Genomic DNA, 19,704 nt, shown 5'->3' with positions numbered 1-19,704 from the left:
TCTTACCTCCGCCATATTGGTACCTTTAGCTAATGAGCCAGTCGTAGCAGAGTTCCCGGATGAAGGCTCTCAGCCAATCAGAGAGCGGGATGACCCCCTCAGTCGTGACGCCGTTCAAAACCATCCACAGATTAACGGGGATCCTTTCAAACCTGATTTACATTATACATGCAGCATATAATATACATATTTTTTAAAAGCCACCAAAAAATACACGTGTAATTTAAACCATTGCGTGGTCTTTGTCAAACCTGCACACGACGAGCCGTGGGCGCGTGTGTAGAATGTTCTCGCAGCAAGGTATCAGCTGAGATGGCAATTTACCTGATATTATTTTATTGAAGTCATTTGTATTTTGCTTTTTATCCTATTAGTTATGCAATATTCTATTTAGATATATATATATATATCTATATATATATATATATATATATATATATATATATATATATATATATATATAGATATATATATATATATATAATTTATTTGTTTTCCCTTTGGCAGCTAGTCACAGATGACCATGCTAATTTACGCTCTTGTGTCAGACACTTATTTCGATTTGATGTTTATTTTTTTTATTTAATTTATTTTAAATTTTTTAAATTTTGTAATGGTACTTTAATTATTATTAATAGTTTATTTTATTTTTATTTTTATTTAAATAGTTTTGTCATCCTGTTTTAGTCAATTATTAGTAATATATTTTCAGTTTTAATGAGTGTTGTAATTATACAATGCACATATGTAAATATAATTTTCACATTTTAACTTGATTGTTTTGTTGATACGGTACATTCATGTTTGTTGACAACGCCTAGCATGGCTGTACAAGCCAATTCTTGAGTGACAGTCCCTGTTGCACTTAGTGCAAACATGTGTAGAGAATTCATCCCGATCCTGCTGTGCAATTGTATTTGCAGTACGTTTCCTCCTGTCTCTCTTCTCCTCTGCGAGCTGGCCTCTCCTCAAATCAGCCTCTGCGATACCCCGTCTCACCGCTTGACGCCAGACATTTCGGTTTTCCGCCTGTATCTCCCAGCTGTCCAGAGGAATATTACACGCCTTCAGATCTCTCTTGCATGCATGCGTCCTTGAACCGGAGGGAGGGACGACCAACACGTCTGGAACCAGCAGCCAGTTGTCCATACATAATGTCCTTGGAACCTGAAGTCATTTGTATTTTGCTTTTTATCCTATTAGTTATGCAATATTTTATTTAGTTATATTTATTTATTTATTTACTATATATATATATATATATATATATATATATATATATATACACACATCAATGTTTATTTATATAGCCCTAAATCACAAGTGTCTCAAAGGGCTGCACAAGCCACAACGACATCCTCGGTTTAGATCCCACATCAGGGCAAGGAAAAACTCAACCCAGTGAGATGACAATGAGAAACCTTGGAGAGGACCGCAGATGTACTCTATATATGTGTATATCTTATGTGGGATCTGAACCGAAGATGTCGTTGTGGCTTGTGCAGCCCTTTGAGACACTTGTGATTTAGGGCTTTATAAATAAACATTGATTGATTGATTGATATATAGAGAGAGAAAGAGCATGTGTATATATATATATATATATATATATATATATATATATATATATATATACTGTATATATATATGTATGTATGTATATTTACACATGTACTATATATATATATATATATATATATACGTACTATGTATACATACATAAACTATATATATTCATATATACATACATATGTACTATATTATATACATATACATCCATCCATCCATCCATTTTCTAGCGCTTATACATACATACATATATATATGTCCTATATATGTACACATATGCATACATATATATATATATATATATATATATATATATATATATATATATAAGGTGTAAATATATATATGAATTCAGACATTGTGCCTCTTTTTTGATGGATAATTACCACAAAAAGACAATAAATGCACTGTTTATTTAGGATCTGCTAAATATGTTGCCAGTCATATAAATTAAAAACCCAAGGAGCTCAACTATCCTGTTATTATGTCAGAGTAGCTGTATTGGTGATAGAAGTTGGAGAATTTAGACTAGAGCTGCATGATTATGGGTAATTAACCATAACAATCATTTGTGTCAATATTGAAATCACAATTATCACATTATGATAAGTAAAATATATTGTGTGTATGTGTGAGGTGTGGAGTGAGTGTGACATCATCATGTAATTTGTATTGAAATAGTCAAATAAAAGGGCTAAAAAATGTTATGCATAGTGCGAAATTTTACAAATACATTTGGCTAATCGACATAAGTAAAATGTGGCATATTTACATAGTAAACCATCTTGCAAGGAGCATAAACAAGAGAAACCTACAGCGTAGGACTCGTCGATTACCATTTGAAGTTCCTTGGAGTAGGATTCGTATTCGGCTGCGTATCTGGCAACCTTAGTCAGGGAGAGTGGGAGGGGTCCACAGAATTTTGACCGCTATTGCAGAAGCATTTCTGGCCACATTACTACATATGGCACCTTTAAGCAAAATCACCCTGCTGCACACTCTATATTCAAATTATGCCAGGGGGTCGTCAGGTTTTGGACTATGCTATTGAGTTCCGCATTCTCGCTGCTGAAAGTAAATGGAAGGCTGCAGCATTATTGGATGCCCTTTTTTTTAGGACTGGATAAACACATTAAGAGTCACATGGTCCCATTAGAGTCACTTAATGATTTGGATGAACTCATAGCATTCGTCGTTCGCATTGAGAAACAACTCTGTGATAAGACCACGCCACTGGATGTGTTGCCTCCAACGCTTGTCTGAGTTCTACACGGATCCCTCCCCCATCTAAAACACAGAAGTTTCCTATTCAGCTTGGAGGACGTCGCCTCACATCAGCCGAACGTCCTCGTCGTAAGAAACCCCGCCTCTATCTCTACTGCAGCGATCCAAGCAATCACATCTCCAAGTGTTCAAACCGTCCGACCTAGCGTTCTCGTTAAGACGCCTGAGGTCACCTCCTGCAGGTCTGTTGATTGATTGATTGATTGATTGAGACTTGTATTAGTAAGTTGCACAGTGAAGTACATATTCCGTACAATTGACCACTAAATGGTAACACCCGAATAAGTTTTACAACTTGTTTAAGTTGGGGTCCACTTAAATTGATTCATGATACAGATATATACTATCATATATACTATCATCATAATACAGTCATCACACAACATAATCATCAGGGTGTATACATTGAATTATTTACATTATTTACAATTCGGGGTGTGGAGGGGGGCGGGGGGTTAGGTTTGGTTGTCATCATCAGTCATCAACAATTGAGAACAGAGAAATGGATATTGAAACAGTGTAGGTCTGACTTGGTAGGATATGGACAGCAAGTAGTGGACATAGAGAGAGAGAGAGAGAGATCAGAAGGCATAAGAAAAATATCTGCATTTGATTGTTTACATTTGATTATTAACAATCCGGGGAGGGTGTTAGCTTAGGGTTGAAGTTGCCTGGAGGTGTACTTTTATTGCGGTTTTGATGGAGGATAGAGATGCCCTTTCTTTTATACCTGTTGGGAGCGCATTCCACATTGATTTGGCATAGAAAGAGAATGAGTTAAGACCTTTGTTTGATCGGAATCTGGGTTTAACGTGGTTAGTGGAGCTCACCCTGGTGTTGTGGTTATGGCGGTCATTTACGTTATGGAAGTAGTTTGACTTTGTACTTTGGTATCAGGGAGGTGCAGCGGATTTTATAGACTAGGCTCAGTGCAAGTTGTTTTACTCTGTCCTCCACCCTGAGCCAGCCCACTTTGGAGAAGTGGGTAGGAGTGAGGTGTGATCTGGGTTGGAGGTCTAAAAGTAATCTGACTATCTTGTTCTGGGATGTTTGGAGTCTAGATTTGAGGGTTTTGGAGGTGCTGGGGTACCAGGAGGTGCATGCGTAATCGAAAAAGGGTTGAACGAGAGTTCCCGCTAGAATCCTCATGGTGCTTTTGTTGACCAGAGAGGAGATTCTATAGAGAAATCTCGTTTGTTGGTTGACCTTTTTGATTACCTTGGTTGTCATTTTATCACAAGAAAGATTAGCCTCTAGAATGGAACCTAGGTAGGTGACCTCATCTTTCCTGGTGATAACAATGTCACCCACTTTTATAGTGAAGTCATTGACTTTCTTAAGGTTGATGTGGGACCCAAACAGGATGGATTCTGTTTTACCCAAGTGTATGGATAGCTTGTTGTCAGCGAGCCAGGTGCAAGTTCTACAGAGTTCAGCACTGAGGATTTTCTCCACCTGTCCTTGTCTGATACCAGCAGGGCCGAGTCATCCGCAAACAAGAACAATTCACAATTGACTCTTCACTTAACAAACCTGGCTGTGAGCACTCCAACCCTGACATTTCCTCTTCACCACGCTGCTTATCTTACTTTAAGAGACTACAAGTTTCAGGGTTCTTGACTGGCAATGGACAAAATATCACAGTTGGTCCTCTTATTGACTCAGGAGCTGATTATTGTTTTTTGGACACTGAGTTTGTAAAGATACATTCACTAAGTTTAAACTTGATTCTCCCAAGGAGGTTTATTCTCTGGATGGGCGCCTCCTGGCGGATGTCACTCACCAAACTGACTTACTGAACTTTTTTCAATGTCCCATCCCAATCTGCTCCAGTCGTTCTCGGGTTAACTTGGCTTGAATTTCATAATCCTACTATCGATTGGATAGGCTGTCTATCTGCAATTGGAGTATTTTCTGTCATTCACACTGTTTGCATTCAGTGATTAACATCCCCTTAAAAGAAAATAAACTATCAGTTGAAGAGCTAGATCTAACAGGTATTCCTGCTGATTCCTGATGCGGTTCTCCCCAACGCCAAGTTGTATAACATTTCTGGTCCAGAACGGCAGGCACCCAAAGATTATGTTTCCTCATCAATCGCCACCGGTCTTATTCGTCCCTCATCTTTGCCGGTTGGCGCTAGGTTTTTCTTTGTCGAAATGAAAGATAAATCTTTGCGTCCATGCATTGATTACCGTGGTCTTAATGTAACAGCAAGAAGACCTGGGGCCAATTCCAATTAGGCCAGCTCTTAAGCTCTGGACTGAGACATGCTCGATGCCAGACTATTCTCCTTGCCTTCCCCTGCGTCGAGCATGTCTCTTCGTCTCTGATGCCTTCTTAGTAGCGTGTATCCTCCCAAGGACTTCTTGTTGAACTACTTTATTAGCTTCCCGGTGGCCTTTTGTCACCGGTAACTTTCAGTTGTACTTTTTACCACTCCCTATAGTGCACTTTTTGTTATTCATCAAATTAATTGTTCATGGTTCATCCCGTCTACTATGTCTCTGCTTTAGGGTCCGACTTCTGGCTTATCGCCAATCACAATCGTAGCCACACCAAAGAACATTCGCAAAATACTACTATCGAGCAAAACTGGTTATATGTGTATATGTATATATAAATAAATTATATTTGTATAATATTATAGATTAATACATATATATGCACACTACATATGTATATATATAAAAAAAACTTTTTGATATACTTTACAGACAAAGTTACAGTAATGTACACTTTATTCCATGCTTGTGCTACAGCACGCATCTCATTGTGCAACATGTGATTACTTTAAGAGAAACCTCGATTTACGAACCTGTTTATTGGGAACTTTTCGGTTAACAAACTTTTAAATCAGGCCAAATGTGCCTATGTGTGCGAACCATGTTTCTGTGTACGAACGCTTCATTCATTCATTTTGTGTCCTACTTGGCAGTCATTTTGTGCTTGCTGGTATTGAAGAGATTGAGGAAGACAGCTTCGTACCACAGTAGCATTTTCTTGTTGATGGGAACAGACTTTTCTGAAAAATATGGCAAAGCAAACTTATTTAACAGCGGAGTAAAAGAATACCTCTCTTGTTCAGCGGCGCCTCTTTCCACCGCACGCACACAGGGCACCCCCCCACCGCCTCCTCGGTTCTCTTCCCTCCCTCTGTTAGCGCTTTTCTCTCCTCGTGAATTGTAGCTTATAAGAGGACTTTGTCGATGTTAATCAGACTCAAAGTCAGCTTTACGTACTGTAAATGGATTTTACTTTTTAAAATGTTTATTGTAGCAATATGGTTGTTAAAGTTTTTTGGGATTTTTGATCGTTAGTGAGGGCACCAAAGGGACTTCTTATGTGTGTGTGTGCATGTTGCCAAAGCAGCCCATACAGAGGACTGTTGTTGTCCATGTTGTTTTGGCTTGTTAATAAAGAGAGTTAATTTGTCATCTCCTTGTTATGTTTGTTTGATATATTGTGTTCAAACTAGTGGACAAATATTCGCTAAAATAGGACAATTGTAGAGGCTGAAACCCATTATTCATATTTACATTGTTTCTTATGGAGAAATCTGCTTCACTATACGAACGTTCCAATTTACGGACCCTGTTCTGGAACCAAGTAAATTTGTAAATCAAGGTTCTACTGTAAATGTGATTACAAGGACGATACTCCCAGAGATGAGTGCCATGTACACAACTCGCTGCCTAAAGTTAAAGTTAAAGTTAAAGTACCAATGATTGTCACACACACACTAGGTGTGGCGAAATTATTCTCTGCATTTGACCCATCACCCTTGATCACCCCCTGGGAGGTGAGGGGAGCAGTGGGCAGCAGCGGTGGCTGCGCCCGGGAATCATTTTGGTGATTTAACCCCCAATTCCAACCCTTGATGCTGAGTGCCAAGCAGGGAGGTAATGGGTCCCATTTTTTATAGTCTTTGGTATGACTCGGCCGGGATTTGAACTCCCAACCTACCGATCTCAGGACGGACACTCTAACCACTAGGCCACTGAGTACACAACATCCTAAAGGACAGATACCACCCAGCACATGGCCTCTTCAACCTGCTACCCTCTGGAAGGATGTATAGATCGATTCGCACCAGGACCACCAGAATGTCTCACAGTCTGTATCCCCAGGCTGTGAGACTGCTAAATGAACAGCCTGCCCCTTTGCTGCCCCGGACCATCTTATTACCTCACTCTTCACCACCTCAATAATTGTGCTCTGGACATTGCATTGCTGCAACATCAACGTAACACCCATCAGACATCCGACTGTTCCCACCCCCACGTCCCTCTATTCGCCATCTTCCTAACGATGCTAAACTGTAAACTATGGTCAACCTGCACTTCAATGCAGTTTCTATGCCGCTGGACAAAGCTCAAACAAAATCTTGTTGACGTGTATGATTTAAAGGGGAACATTATCACCAGACCTATGTAAGCGTCAATATATACCTTGATGTTGCAGAAAAAAGACCATACATTTTTTTAACCGATTTCCGAACTCTAAACGGGTGAATTTTGGCGAATTAAACGCCTATCTAGTATTCGCTCTCGGAGCGATGACGTCACAACGTTACATCACATCGGGAAGCAATCCGCCATTTTCTCAAACACCGAGTCAAATCAGCTCTGTTATTTTCCGTTTTCTTCGACTGTTTTCCGTACCTTGGAGACATCATGCCTCGTCGGTGTGTTGTCGGAGGGTGTAACAACACGTATAGGGACGGATTTAAGTTGCACCAGTGGCCCAAAGGTGCGAAAGTGGCAAGAAATTGGACGTTTGTTCCGCACACTTTACCGACGAAAGCTATGCTACGACAGAGATGGCAAGAATGTGTGGATATCCTGCGACACTCAAAGCAGATGCATTTCCAACGATAAAGTCAAAGAAATCTGCCGCCAGACCCCCATTGAATCTGCCGGAGTGTGTGAGCAATTCAGGGACAAAGGCCCTCGGTAGCACGGCAAGCAATGGCGACAGTTTGTTCCCGCAGACGAGCGAGCTAAACCCCCTGGATGTCTTGGCTCACACCGTCCCTTATGCCACCGAAGATGATCAAGAGAAGAATATCGAACCTAGCTTCCCTGGCCTGCTGACATGAGGGTATGTCTACAGAATATATTAATTGATGAAAATTGGGCTGTCTGCACTCTCAAAGTGCATGTTGTTGCCAAATGTATTTCATATGCTGTAAACCTAGTTCATAGTTGTTAGTTTCCTTTAATGCCAAACAAACACATACCAATCGTTGGTTAGAAGGCGATTGCCAAATTCGTCCTCGCTTTCTCCCGTGTCGCTGGCTGTCGTGTCGTTTTCGTCGGTTTCGCTTGCATACGGTTCAAACCGATATGGCTCAATAGCTTCAGTTCCTTCTTGAATTTCGTTTTCGCTACCTGCCTCCACACTACAACCATCCGTTTCAATACATGCGTAATCTGTTGAATCGCTTAAACCGCTGAAATCCTAGTCTGAATCCGAGCTAATGTCGCTATAGCTTGCTGTTCTATGCGCCATGTTTGTTTGTGTTGGCATCACTATGTGACGTCACAGGAAAATGGACGCTGGATTTTAACGATGGTTAAAATCAGGCACTTTGAAGCTTTTTTTTAGGGATATTGCGTGATGGGTAAAATTTTGAAAAAAACTTCGAAAAATAAAATAAGCCACTGGGAACTGATTTTTAATGGTTTTAACCCTTCTGAAATTGTGATAATGTTCCCCTTTAAGTGTTATTATGACAATGACAATAAAGGAATTGATTGATTGATTGATTGATTGATTGATTGATCTCTGGAAGGGGTACAAATTATTTCCAAAGCAAGACCCCCACCCAGACATACTATACTATTACATAAGGAAGATCATTTTCATCGGGCCAAATCACCTATATTAGAAAATAATCGGCTGCTGTCATTCGACTGTGTATAAAAAGACATTTAACTTGTTATGTCAGGTGTGGGACAGGTGAGCTGCTGCATGGTGTGGCCACAGTGTGCACGTCTGTTCACATGTGATCCACTGACACATACAAAATTAGGGGGAACATTGGGTTGCCAGCCAGGCCAGCAACACTCACATTCACACGTATGGACAGTTTAGAATCTCCAATTGACCTAGCATGCATGTTTTTGGGCATGTTCATGTACCTGGAGCCAGCATCAGCACAGGGAGAACATGCAAACTTCACACAGAGATTACCAAGGGAGATTCTAATCTAGTTTTCCAGACTAACAATGACCCAACCATACTTGAATTCTCATATAGGGCGGGAAAACAGAAAAATGTCAACTTTTGTGCAGAAAAACACGAGTTATGGAGTGGTGGGTGACTTTTTCTTTTGCGGAAATGAATAACGCAGGTGAGACTACACCGACACTCTTGTTGTCCTTGTCCTGTAGCTACATCACATAACACATTGTTGTCCTACATACCTCTCATTGTTCATACAATCAGCAGTGGTGGATATTCTATATCAGTGTTTTTCAACCACTGTGCCGCGGCACACTAATGTGCCGTGAGATACAGCCTGGTGTGCCGTGGGAGATTATGTCATTACACCTAATTGGGTTAAAAATATTTTTTGCAAACCGCAAATGTGCCGTTGTTGAGCGTCTGTGCTGTCTAGAGCTCGGCAGAGTAACCATGTAATACTCTTCCATATCAGTAGGTGGCAGCAGGTAGCTAATTGCATTGTAGATGTTGGTCGTGATCACAATATGCAGAAGACAGTGGTAGGCAGTGTGCAGGTAAAAAAATATCTAATGCTTAAACCAAAAATAACAAAAGATGAGTGCTGCTAAGAAAATACATTGAAGCTTAGGGAAGGCTATGCAGAACGAAGCTAAAACTGAACTGGCTGCAAAGTAAACAAAAACAGAATGCTGGAGGACAGCAAAGACTTACAGCACGTGGAGCAGACGGCGTCCACAATGTACATCCATACATGATATGACAATCAACAATGTCCACACCAAGAAGAATAAAAACAACTTAAATAGTCTTGATTGGTAAAACAAAGCAGGTGCGGGGAATAGTGTTCAAGGAAGACATGAAACTGCTACAGGAAAATACCAACAAAACAGGAGAAGCCACCAAAATAGGAGCGCAAGACAAGAACTACAACACTACACACAGGAAAACAGCAAAAAACTCCAAATAAGTCAGGGTGTGATGTGACAGGTGGTGACAGTACACCTACTTTGAGACAAGAGCTGTATTGATGCATGCTTGGTTATGGTTTAAAGTCATACCCAACAGTTGCCAGAACAACTTTTTACTGTCAATATTGGCTGCAGAGTTAAAAATTTTTTTAAATTTTCTGCTCACGGTGTGCCTCGGGATTTTTTCAATGAAAAAAATGTGCCTTGTCTCAGAAAAGGTTGAAAAACACTGTTCTATATACTCAAAATATACTTTATTCTACCCAAACTCCATCTTAAGCATATTTTGTGTAGTGATGATTCAAAGCTGATGCAGGGCTGCAACCACCTGGTGGCGCCATCTCATAGCTTTGCATTGCTCATGACTCAGCTGAAGCTTTTTTTTCTCCCCCCCCTTCACCCTTCAAACGCCCCCTTCAGAGTAGCTGCAACATGACTTGACTGTGTGACATCCCTCTGTTAGTTTTAATCCAAGGGTGAGTCATGCAGGACTTGTGCTCTGTTTACAAACAACCTATGTAGACTCCGAGGGTTAGGTTTATTAAAAGGAGTCATCAATAGCTAGGCTTTTGGGTAAGTTTGAGTCACATAAACAACTGTATAAGATGACGTTAAGGGTAATGAATAGAAGTAGATAATGTCCAGATGTGGTGCAAATGTGGCCCATCTTCCTGAGACAATATATCGAGTTGACATTGTTTATTCTTTTACATTTTTATCCTCTATAAGTGGCTGGATATGCAAAACTAAGTGGACTGTGTCACCAATACATGTATTCTTGTGCATGGGCATTTAAAACCACACCAACCTAATTCCTGAAATGTGGGGTGCACTATTTTTTTCCATTACTGTATGGTTTAGTGCGGGGGTCTGCAACCTGCGTCTCTAGAGCTCTGGAGCTTTTTAAAAAATGTATGAAAATAGAAAAAGTATATATTTTTGTTTTAATAGGAGAACAACACAAACCTCCTTAATTGTTAGAAATCCCACTGCTTATATTAAACATGATAGTGTTTTTCAACCACTGTGCCGCGGCACACTAGTGTGCTGTGAGATACAGTCTGGTGTGCCGTGGGAGATTATCTAATTTCACCGATTTGGGGTAAAAAATATTTTTTGCAAACCAGTAATTATAGTCTGCAAATGATGTGGTGTTTTTGAGTGTTGGTGCTGTCTAGAGCTTGGCAGAGTAACCGTGTAATACTCTTCCATATCAGTAGGTGGCAGCAGGTAGCTAATTGCTTTGTAGAAGTCGAAACAGCGGGAGGCAGCGTGAAGGTAAAAAGGTGTCTAATGCTTAAACCAAAAATAAACAAAAGGTGAGTGCCCCTAAGAAAAGGCATTGATCCTTAGGGAAGACTATGCAGAACGAAACTAAAACTGAACTGGCTACAAAGTAAACAAAAACAGAATGCTGGACGACAGCAAAGACTTACTGTGGAGCAAAGATGGCGTCCACAATGTAACATCCGAACATGACATGACAATCGACAATGTCCCCACGAAGAAGGATAAAAACAAAGTAGATGCGGGAAATATCGCTCAAAGGAAGACCTGAAACTGCTCCAGGAAAATACCAAAAAAAGAGAAAAAGCCACCAAAATCGGAGCGCAAGACAAGAACTAAAACACTACACACTGGAAAACAGCAAAAAACTCAAAATAAGTCACGGCGTGATGTGACAGGTGGTGACAGTACACCTACTTTGAGACAAGAGCTATATTGATGCATGCTTGGTTATGGTTTAAAGTCATATCCAACAATTGCGACAACAACTTTTTACTGTCAACTGAGTTTCGTTGTTTAATGATTTCTGCTGGTGGTGTGCCTCCGCATTTTGTCAACACAAAAAATGTGCCTTGGCTCAAAAAAGGTTGAAAATCACTGCTCTAATGAGTGTATTTGGCGAGCGCCGTTTAATCCTATTAATTTTGGCGGTCCCTGAACTCACCGTACTCATGTACAACTTTCTTCAACGATGCCAGAGAAAGACATGTTTTATGCCACTCATTCTTTGTCTCATTTTGTCCACCAATCGTTTTATGCTGTGTGTTAATGCACAAAGGTGAACTTTGTTGATGTTGTTGACTTGTGTGGAGTGCTTATCAAGCATATTTGGTCAGTGCATGACTGCAAGCTAATCGATGCTAACAAGCTATTTAGGCTAGCTTTATGTATTGCATCATTATGCCTCACTTGTAGGTATATTTGAGCTCATTTAATTTCCTATGTCCTCTGTGTATTTAATTTATATCTGCATTTCTCATGACATATTATCTGTATGTAATATTGCCTGCATTTCTGATAGTGGTTTGTGTGCCGTTACAGACCACAGCAAACATAACCCAGCTTGCAAAGATTGTTATAAATCCATTCGAAGAACACAGCCTGCCATTTCCTTTAACTTGGGACACACACATCTATACCTTTGGCCATTTTAAGACAGTAATTTAGAGGAGTTATCTCACCCCATGCGAAGCCTCAGTTTTACTAATGTTTTCCGATGTTGTAAAAATGGGTAGAATAAATATTACATTTCAACATTTCTGTCAACGAAGATTTGTGTCAGCCTGAGATACATAGTAATTTTGATAGTAGGCTAATATAGCTAATATAGACACTTACATCATGTGTTGACTTCGTCATATCGCTTTTAATTTTTTTGCGGCTCCAGACAGATTAATTTAAAATTTTTGGTCCAAAATGGCTCTTTCAACATTTTGGGTTGCCAACCCCTAGGTTGGGGTTTACATGTTTCCTAAATGTAACCCTAAGTTTGCCTGTGCTATTATTCAATTAAATCCTAAAGTTTGACCCCTATAAGTTGGATTTACTTGATATTTCTCACACAGCTCAGTGTACATCAACAAGTGTACCCATGGTCCTCCTGCGTAGTCCAGTCCTCCACACGTCATCACCACTGATTGAGAGTTAAAGGGAAACTGCACTTTTTTTGGATTTTTGCCTATCGTTCATAATCATTATGTGAGACAAGAACAAGTCTTTTTTTTTTTTAAATGTTAAGGATTTTAAAGATGATAAAAAACGCTTGAAAGATGCGGCTAATAGGAGTTACAGTTGTAGCCTTCAAAGCCCTCTAAGACAACTTCAAAACCCTCCATCAATGTTTTGTATACACACTGCAAGTATATATATAATGTAGTGACAGACACGTTCATAACAATATGTAACATGTTCAAAATTTACCGTATTTTGGTCATTTTAATAATTTCCGGGACTGATTATTTTCTGTGCATTGATTTCTGTTTCCATAGCAGCGCACGTCCGACTTCCGGCAACAACTTGTGTTCCTACTTCCGGATTCAAACACGAGTGTGTGCTAATCATGGCGGACTTGTTAATAGTACTGAGGTAATGAGGATTCACAACCTTATCTTTTTTAACCTGAATGAACGGAGAATGAACTTTTGCTTCTAGAAGCCAGCATGAAGAAGAGGGTGAAACGTTTGAGCAGACAGAAGCCGAGAGCATACTTGCCAACCTTGAGACCTCTGATTACGGGAGGTGGGGGTGGGGTTGGGGGGCGTGGTCGGGGTGGGGCGGGGGCGTGGTTGGGGGCGTGGCTAAGAGGGGAGGAGTATATTTACAGCTAGAATTCACCAAGTCAAGTATTTCATATATATATATATATATATATATATATATATATATATATATATATATATATAAAATATACTTGACTTTCAGTGAATTCTAGCTATATATATATATATATATATATATATATATATATATATATATATATATATATATATATATATATATATATATATAAATAAAAGAAATACTTTAATTTCAGTGTTCATTTATTTACACATATACACACACACATAACACTCATCTACTCATTGTTGAGTTAAGGGTTGAATTGTCCATCCTTGTTCTATTCTCTGTCACTATTTTTCTAACCATGCTGAACACCCTTTCGCAGGTACCCAGAAAGGTTTCGAGTACCACCAAAAAAACTGAATCTCTGAAGACAGTATACAAATCTGTGTTAAAGGTGTACAAATACTGTTTGTATAATAAGCATGTTATTGTTTACAAATGAGGGTTAAGAGTTCAGTACTAAAAAAAAAAAAAAAGGATGTGGCTTAAGTACAGTTTTTTAATTGAGCTGCTGCATTTTTTTGGTTGGGTTGTTTATTTATTTTGAGTAACTTCTACATTTCTAAAAGGGGACGAATGTAATAGAGTGATCTATGTTTGTCTGTTGCCATCTCCTGGTGAATGTTGGCTATAGCGTACTGGGGTTACTTTTTGGTTGGCCAACGATTTACGTGGTGTTGCGCACCTGACGTCAAGTGTGTGAGTCTGTTCTGAAGTCTACAGTAAAGAGATGTACTTCATCACCTCGCCTGGTTATTGCCTCCAACTCAATATTTTACAACAACATTGCTGTTTACGGCAGACGAACTGCTTTACGGTAGAATAAAACATGACTGCTGTTGTTGTGTGTTGTTACCGCGCTGGGAGGACGTTAATGAAACTGCCTAACAATAAACCCACATAAGAAACCAAGAACTCGCCCTCGATCATTCTACAGTTATAACGTGTTTGGGCAGGCACGCTGTTTATATTGTGGGAAAGCGGACGTGAATACAGGCTGTTGACACGTCACTCAGGTCCGCATGGAGCTGGAGGGGGCGTGGCTTGCAACTCCGCCTGAATTTCGTGAGATTTTCGGGAGAAAATTTGTCCCGGGAGGTTTTCCGGAGAGGCGCTGAATTTCGGGAGTCTCCCGGAAAATCCGGGAGGTTTGGCAAATATGGCCGAGAGAGTGAGGTTGGCGTGTCTTGATTCTGTAAATGTGGAATTTGGAGACAAGCTATTTCGACATAAATGGAGTGCTGAACCCAAATAACCAGGAAACGTCCCCGGCCAGCATGACCAAACGCACAACTGTCTATCGAGTGAGTCACACTTTAATATCGATCATGATACGCGCAGCACGTCATGCGTATTAGTACAACTACCGTACATACGCTGTCTGGCTAGCTGTGTACAAATATAACATGAAATGTGGGCTAATACTTCACAGATACTGTAGTATGATTTTTCATGTTTTTCATTCAGTACAGATTGGTGTTATATCGCAGTGTGTTGTGAATTACAAACTCAAACGCCTTTCGTGCTGACGTAGAAGCTAGCTTATCTCTTGCCGCAGTTAGCGTTTAATACCGTAGCACGCCGATATGTTAGTACGCTAGAAAAATATTTCTATTAAATATTTCTATTATATATCTTATTAAAATATTTCAGCTTGGTTATTATACAGGTTACTGTGAAGTATTGGTGACGGTTTTTGAATGCGTTTTTAAAATGATTTAGAGGTAGAAGTGATTGCTCTCATTAGCTGCATTGATAGTCATCAAGAATGAGCTGATTTTTACATGTTAGAAGGCAAAAGACAAAAAAACATTTTGTCTTGTTGTCTTTCATGATTGTGAATGATAAGCAAAAATTTTAAAAAAAGTGCATTTCCCCTTTAAAATCCAGCAGCGCAAGTAAATAACATGTTAGGCCGCATCTTTAGGGGTCTGACAAGCACATGTGTGTAAAATTTGAGCAAGATTGGTTGACAAACATGTCCGTCATCAAATAAAACAGCTTTGCAGAGGCAGCACAAATTATCCATAAGTCATTGATTGTTTGTTAAATATTTATAAAACATTCATGATATCCGTATAATTTAGTTTTGGGCACAACCCATAGGGGGAAATACAAATAGGACTGTGTTCTTGGTCTTGTTATGTTCTATTTCCAGCTATGACTGTGAGTCCTGAAGTCCTGAATCATGTTTCAGATACAATAGCTAATTTGTAAAAACATACTTATATTCAATCTACAACCGATGGACAAAATTATGGAATCACCAGACTTGGATGATGTTCATTCAGTTATTTTATTTGGTAGAAAAATAGCAGATAGCAGACATGACGCAAAACTATCGTCTTTTCAAACAGCAACTTTCTGGCTTTAAGTTTTCTGTCTCGACGCTTTGATGTTTTCCTTAGTCTACCAGTGTGCTTGCCTTTCACGACCTTCCCATGTTGTCGGTCCTTGGCCCAGATTTTAGACACAGCTGACTGTTAACAGTAAACATACTTTGCAAATTGATGTGATGCTTTACCTTCTTGAAGTAGTTTGATAATCCCCTCCTTATGATAACTATGATCATTTCAAATGGCAACTTTCTGGCTTTATAAAACACTAAAATAAATCAATAACAAATTGTGGAAGTCAGTAACAGTTTCATTTTTAGACCAAATACGGTGAAACAATTATAGAATTACTCAATTCCAAGGGAAAAAAAATCACCTTGTAATTTCTATTTCAAAGATAACCTCCGCATCAGATTAAGTCTGTTTATTACCCCAATTAAAAAGGAGTGTTTACACCTTCGAGAGCTGTTGCACAAGGTGATTTGACATGAATCATGGCTCCAACACGAGAAATCCCAATTGAAACAAAGGTGAGGATTATCAAACTCCTTCAAGAAAGTAAATCATCACACAATGTTGCAAAAGATGTTGAATGTTCACTAAAATCTGGACCAATTTATCCATTGGGTTGAGTTTTTTCTTGCCCTGATGTGGGATGTTGGAGACAAGCTACATGTCGTTGTGGCTTGGGCAGCCCTTTGAGACATTTGTGATGAAGGGCCAAATAAATAAACTTTGATTGACCTTGATTGATGATTGAGTACAAACAACATGCAAAGGTTGTCAAAGGCAAGCACACTGGTAGACTAAAGAAAACATCAAAGCATCAAGACAGTAAACTTAAAGCCAGAGAGTTGCCATTAGAAAAGACTATAGTTTTGTGTCATGTCTGGTATCTACTATTTTTCTACAAAATTAAACAACTGAATGAACATCCTCCAAGTCTGGTGATTCATGACTTTTCCTTGGGTTGTACTGTATATGCCAGTGTTTTTCAACCACTATGACTATCTCACGGCACACTAGTGTGCCGTGAGATAGTCTGGTGTGCCGTGGGAGATGAGCTAATTTCACCTATTTGGGTTAAAAATATTTATTGCAAACCAGTAATTATAGTCTGTAAATTATGTGTTGTTGTTGAGTGTCGGTGCTGTCTAGAGCTCGGCAGAGTAACCATGTAATATTCTTCCATATCAGTAGGTGGCAGCCGGTAGCTAATTGCTTTGTAAATGTCGGAAACAGCGGGAGGCAGTGTGCAGGTAAAAAGGTGTCTAATGCTTAAACCAAAAATAAACAAAAGGTGAGTGCCCCTAAGAAAAGGCATTGAAGCTTAGGGAAGGCTATGCAGAACGAAACTACAAATGAACTGGCTACACAGTAAACAAAAACAGAATGCTGGACGACAGCAAAGACTTACTGTGGAGAAAAGACGATGTACATCCGAACATGACATGACAATCAACAATGTCCCCACAAAGAAGGATAAAAACAACTGAAATATTCTTGATTTCTTAAACAAAGTAGATGCGGGAATTATCGCTCAAAGGAAGACATGAAACTGCTACAGGAAAATACCAAAATAAGAGAAAAAGCCACCAAAATAGGAGCGCAAGACAAGAACTAAAACACTACACACGGGAAAACAGCAAAAAAGTCAAAATAAGTCAGGGCGTGATGTGACAGGTGGTGACAGTACACCTACTTTGAGACAAGAGCTATAGTGATGCATGCTTGGTTATGGTTTAAAGTCATACCCGACAACGACTTTTTACAGTCAACTAAGTTTCGTTTTTGAATGATTTCTGCTGGTGGTGTGCCTCCGCATTTTTTCAACGCAAAAAATGTGCCTTGGCTCAAAAAAGGTTGAAAAACACTGGTATATACTACAGTATATTCTTGCAAGTATGCATTGTGTCTGCATTCATTTATCCTGTCCAATCCCTACATAACAGCCTATTAAGGTAAACCTACCGTACCTCCTCCCTCACATTAGTTATAACAAAATATCCATCCATCCATCCATCTTCTACCGCTTGTCCCTTTCGGGGTCGCGGGCATACTTGCCAACCTCGAGACCTTCGAATTCAGGAGATTGGGGTCGGGGTGGGGGGGATTCTGGGTATTTGTGCTGTTGTGTTTATGTTGTGTTACGGTGCGGATGTTCTCCCGAAATGTGTTTGCCATTCTTGTTTGGTGTGGGTTCACAGTGTGGCGCATATTTGTAACAGTGTTAAAGTTGTTTATACGGCCACCCTCAGTGTGACCTGTATGGCTGTTTATCAAGTATGTATTGCAGTCACTTTCATGTGTATGCAGAAGTCGCATACAACATGTGACTGAGCCGACAAGCTGTTTGTATGGTGAAAAAGCGGACGCGTCGAGAGGTTGTAGAGGACACTAAAGGCAGTGCCATCACGGCACGCCCTTAATATTATTGTCCGGGTGAAAATCGGGAGAAATTCGGGAGAATTGTTGCCCCGGGAGATTTTCGGGAGGGGCACTGAAATTCGGGAGTCTCCCGGAAAAATTGGGAGGGTTGGCAAGTATGGTCGCGGGGGGTGTTGGAGCCTATTTAAGCTACACATTCTTGTATTTGTTACCTTCTTGACCACCCTTTCTAGATATATAAAGATTTGTATTTACAACATTAATAATATATACAAACTGTGCAAATATAAAAAAAGGTAAGCTTTTTGTTAATTTATTATTTTTTGTTGAATTTTTTGTTTGTAAGTGCTTTTCAATCTTCATTATTTACTTCAAGTTATTACAGTACCGTATTTTTCGGACTATAAGTCGCAGTTTTTTTCATAGTTTGGCCGGGGGTGCGACTTATACTCAGGATCGACTTATGTGTGAAATTATTATATATTATATATCAAATAATATTATTTAGCTCATTCACGTAAGAGACTAGACGTATAAGATTTCTTGGGATTTAGCGATTTGGAGTGACAGATTGTTTGGTAAACGTATAGCATGTTCTATATGTTATAGTTATTTGAATGACTCTTACCATAATATGTTACGTTAACATACCAGGCACGTTCTCAGTTGGTTATTTATGCCTCATATAACGTACACTTATTCAGCCTGTTGTTCACTATTCTTTATTTATTTTAAATTGCCTTTCAAATGTCTATTCTTGGTGTTGAATTTTATAAAATAAATTTCCCCCAAAAATGCGACTTATACTCCAGTGCGACTTATATATGTTTTTTTCCTTCTTTATTATGCATTTTTGGCCGGTGCGACTCATACTCCGGAGCGACTTATAGCCCGAAAAATACGGTACATATTTTTTTATTATTTATTTTGGCCAAAGGGGGTGCATTTCAATTTCTTACACACACTTATTACATGTGTTGGCCAGAGGGGGAGCACTTCAATTTTTTACACACACACTTGTTATTTCATATGTTGACCAGAGGGGGAGCACTTTTAAAACCGACACACAGTCGCACCTGGGGATAGGTTGATTGGCAACACTAAATAGGCCATAGTGTGTGAATGTGAGTGTGAATGTTGTCTATCTAGCTGTGTTGGCCCTGCGATGAGGTGGCGACAATATAAAAAAAAAAATAATAATAATGTTAATTGGCCTCATAATCAATCAAGGATATTTAGTCTCATTGGTAGGTTCCCTCTGGGTACTCCGGCTTCCACCCCCACCTCCAAAAACATGCACCTGGGGATAGGTTGATTGGCAACACTAAATTGGCCCT

General features: G+C 39.5%; 1 protein-coding gene across 6 annotated transcripts in view; it reads right to left on the bottom strand.

The window, feature by feature from the left end:
- Positions 1-19,704, bottom strand: part of mier3b (mesoderm induction early response 1, family member 3 b) — a 186,593-nt gene that overhangs the window by 25,291 nt on the left and 141,598 nt on the right. The window contains exon 1 of one of the 6 annotated variants that reach the window (XM_061928183.2): positions 24-153. The exons of 4 other annotated variants lie outside the window; for them this stretch is intronic. Coding sequence is in view for 1 of the 2 variants with exons in the window: in XM_061928179.1 (XP_061784163.1) it covers positions 7-15 (9 nt within the window). In the remaining variant the exon portion in view is untranslated. Of the gene's footprint in view, positions 1-6; positions 154-19,704 lie in introns of those variants that run through there. One more of the 6 variants, XM_061928179.1, reaches the window with a different exon arrangement.

This window comes from Nerophis lumbriciformis, linkage group LG33 (assembly GCF_033978685.3).
Source record: "Nerophis lumbriciformis linkage group LG33, RoL_Nlum_v2.1, whole genome shotgun sequence".
NCBI lineage: Eukaryota > Metazoa > Chordata > Actinopteri > Syngnathiformes > Syngnathidae > Nerophis > Nerophis lumbriciformis.
The sequence above is the reverse complement of the archived record's forward strand: the minus strand, read 5'-3'. Positions and strand labels throughout refer to the sequence as shown.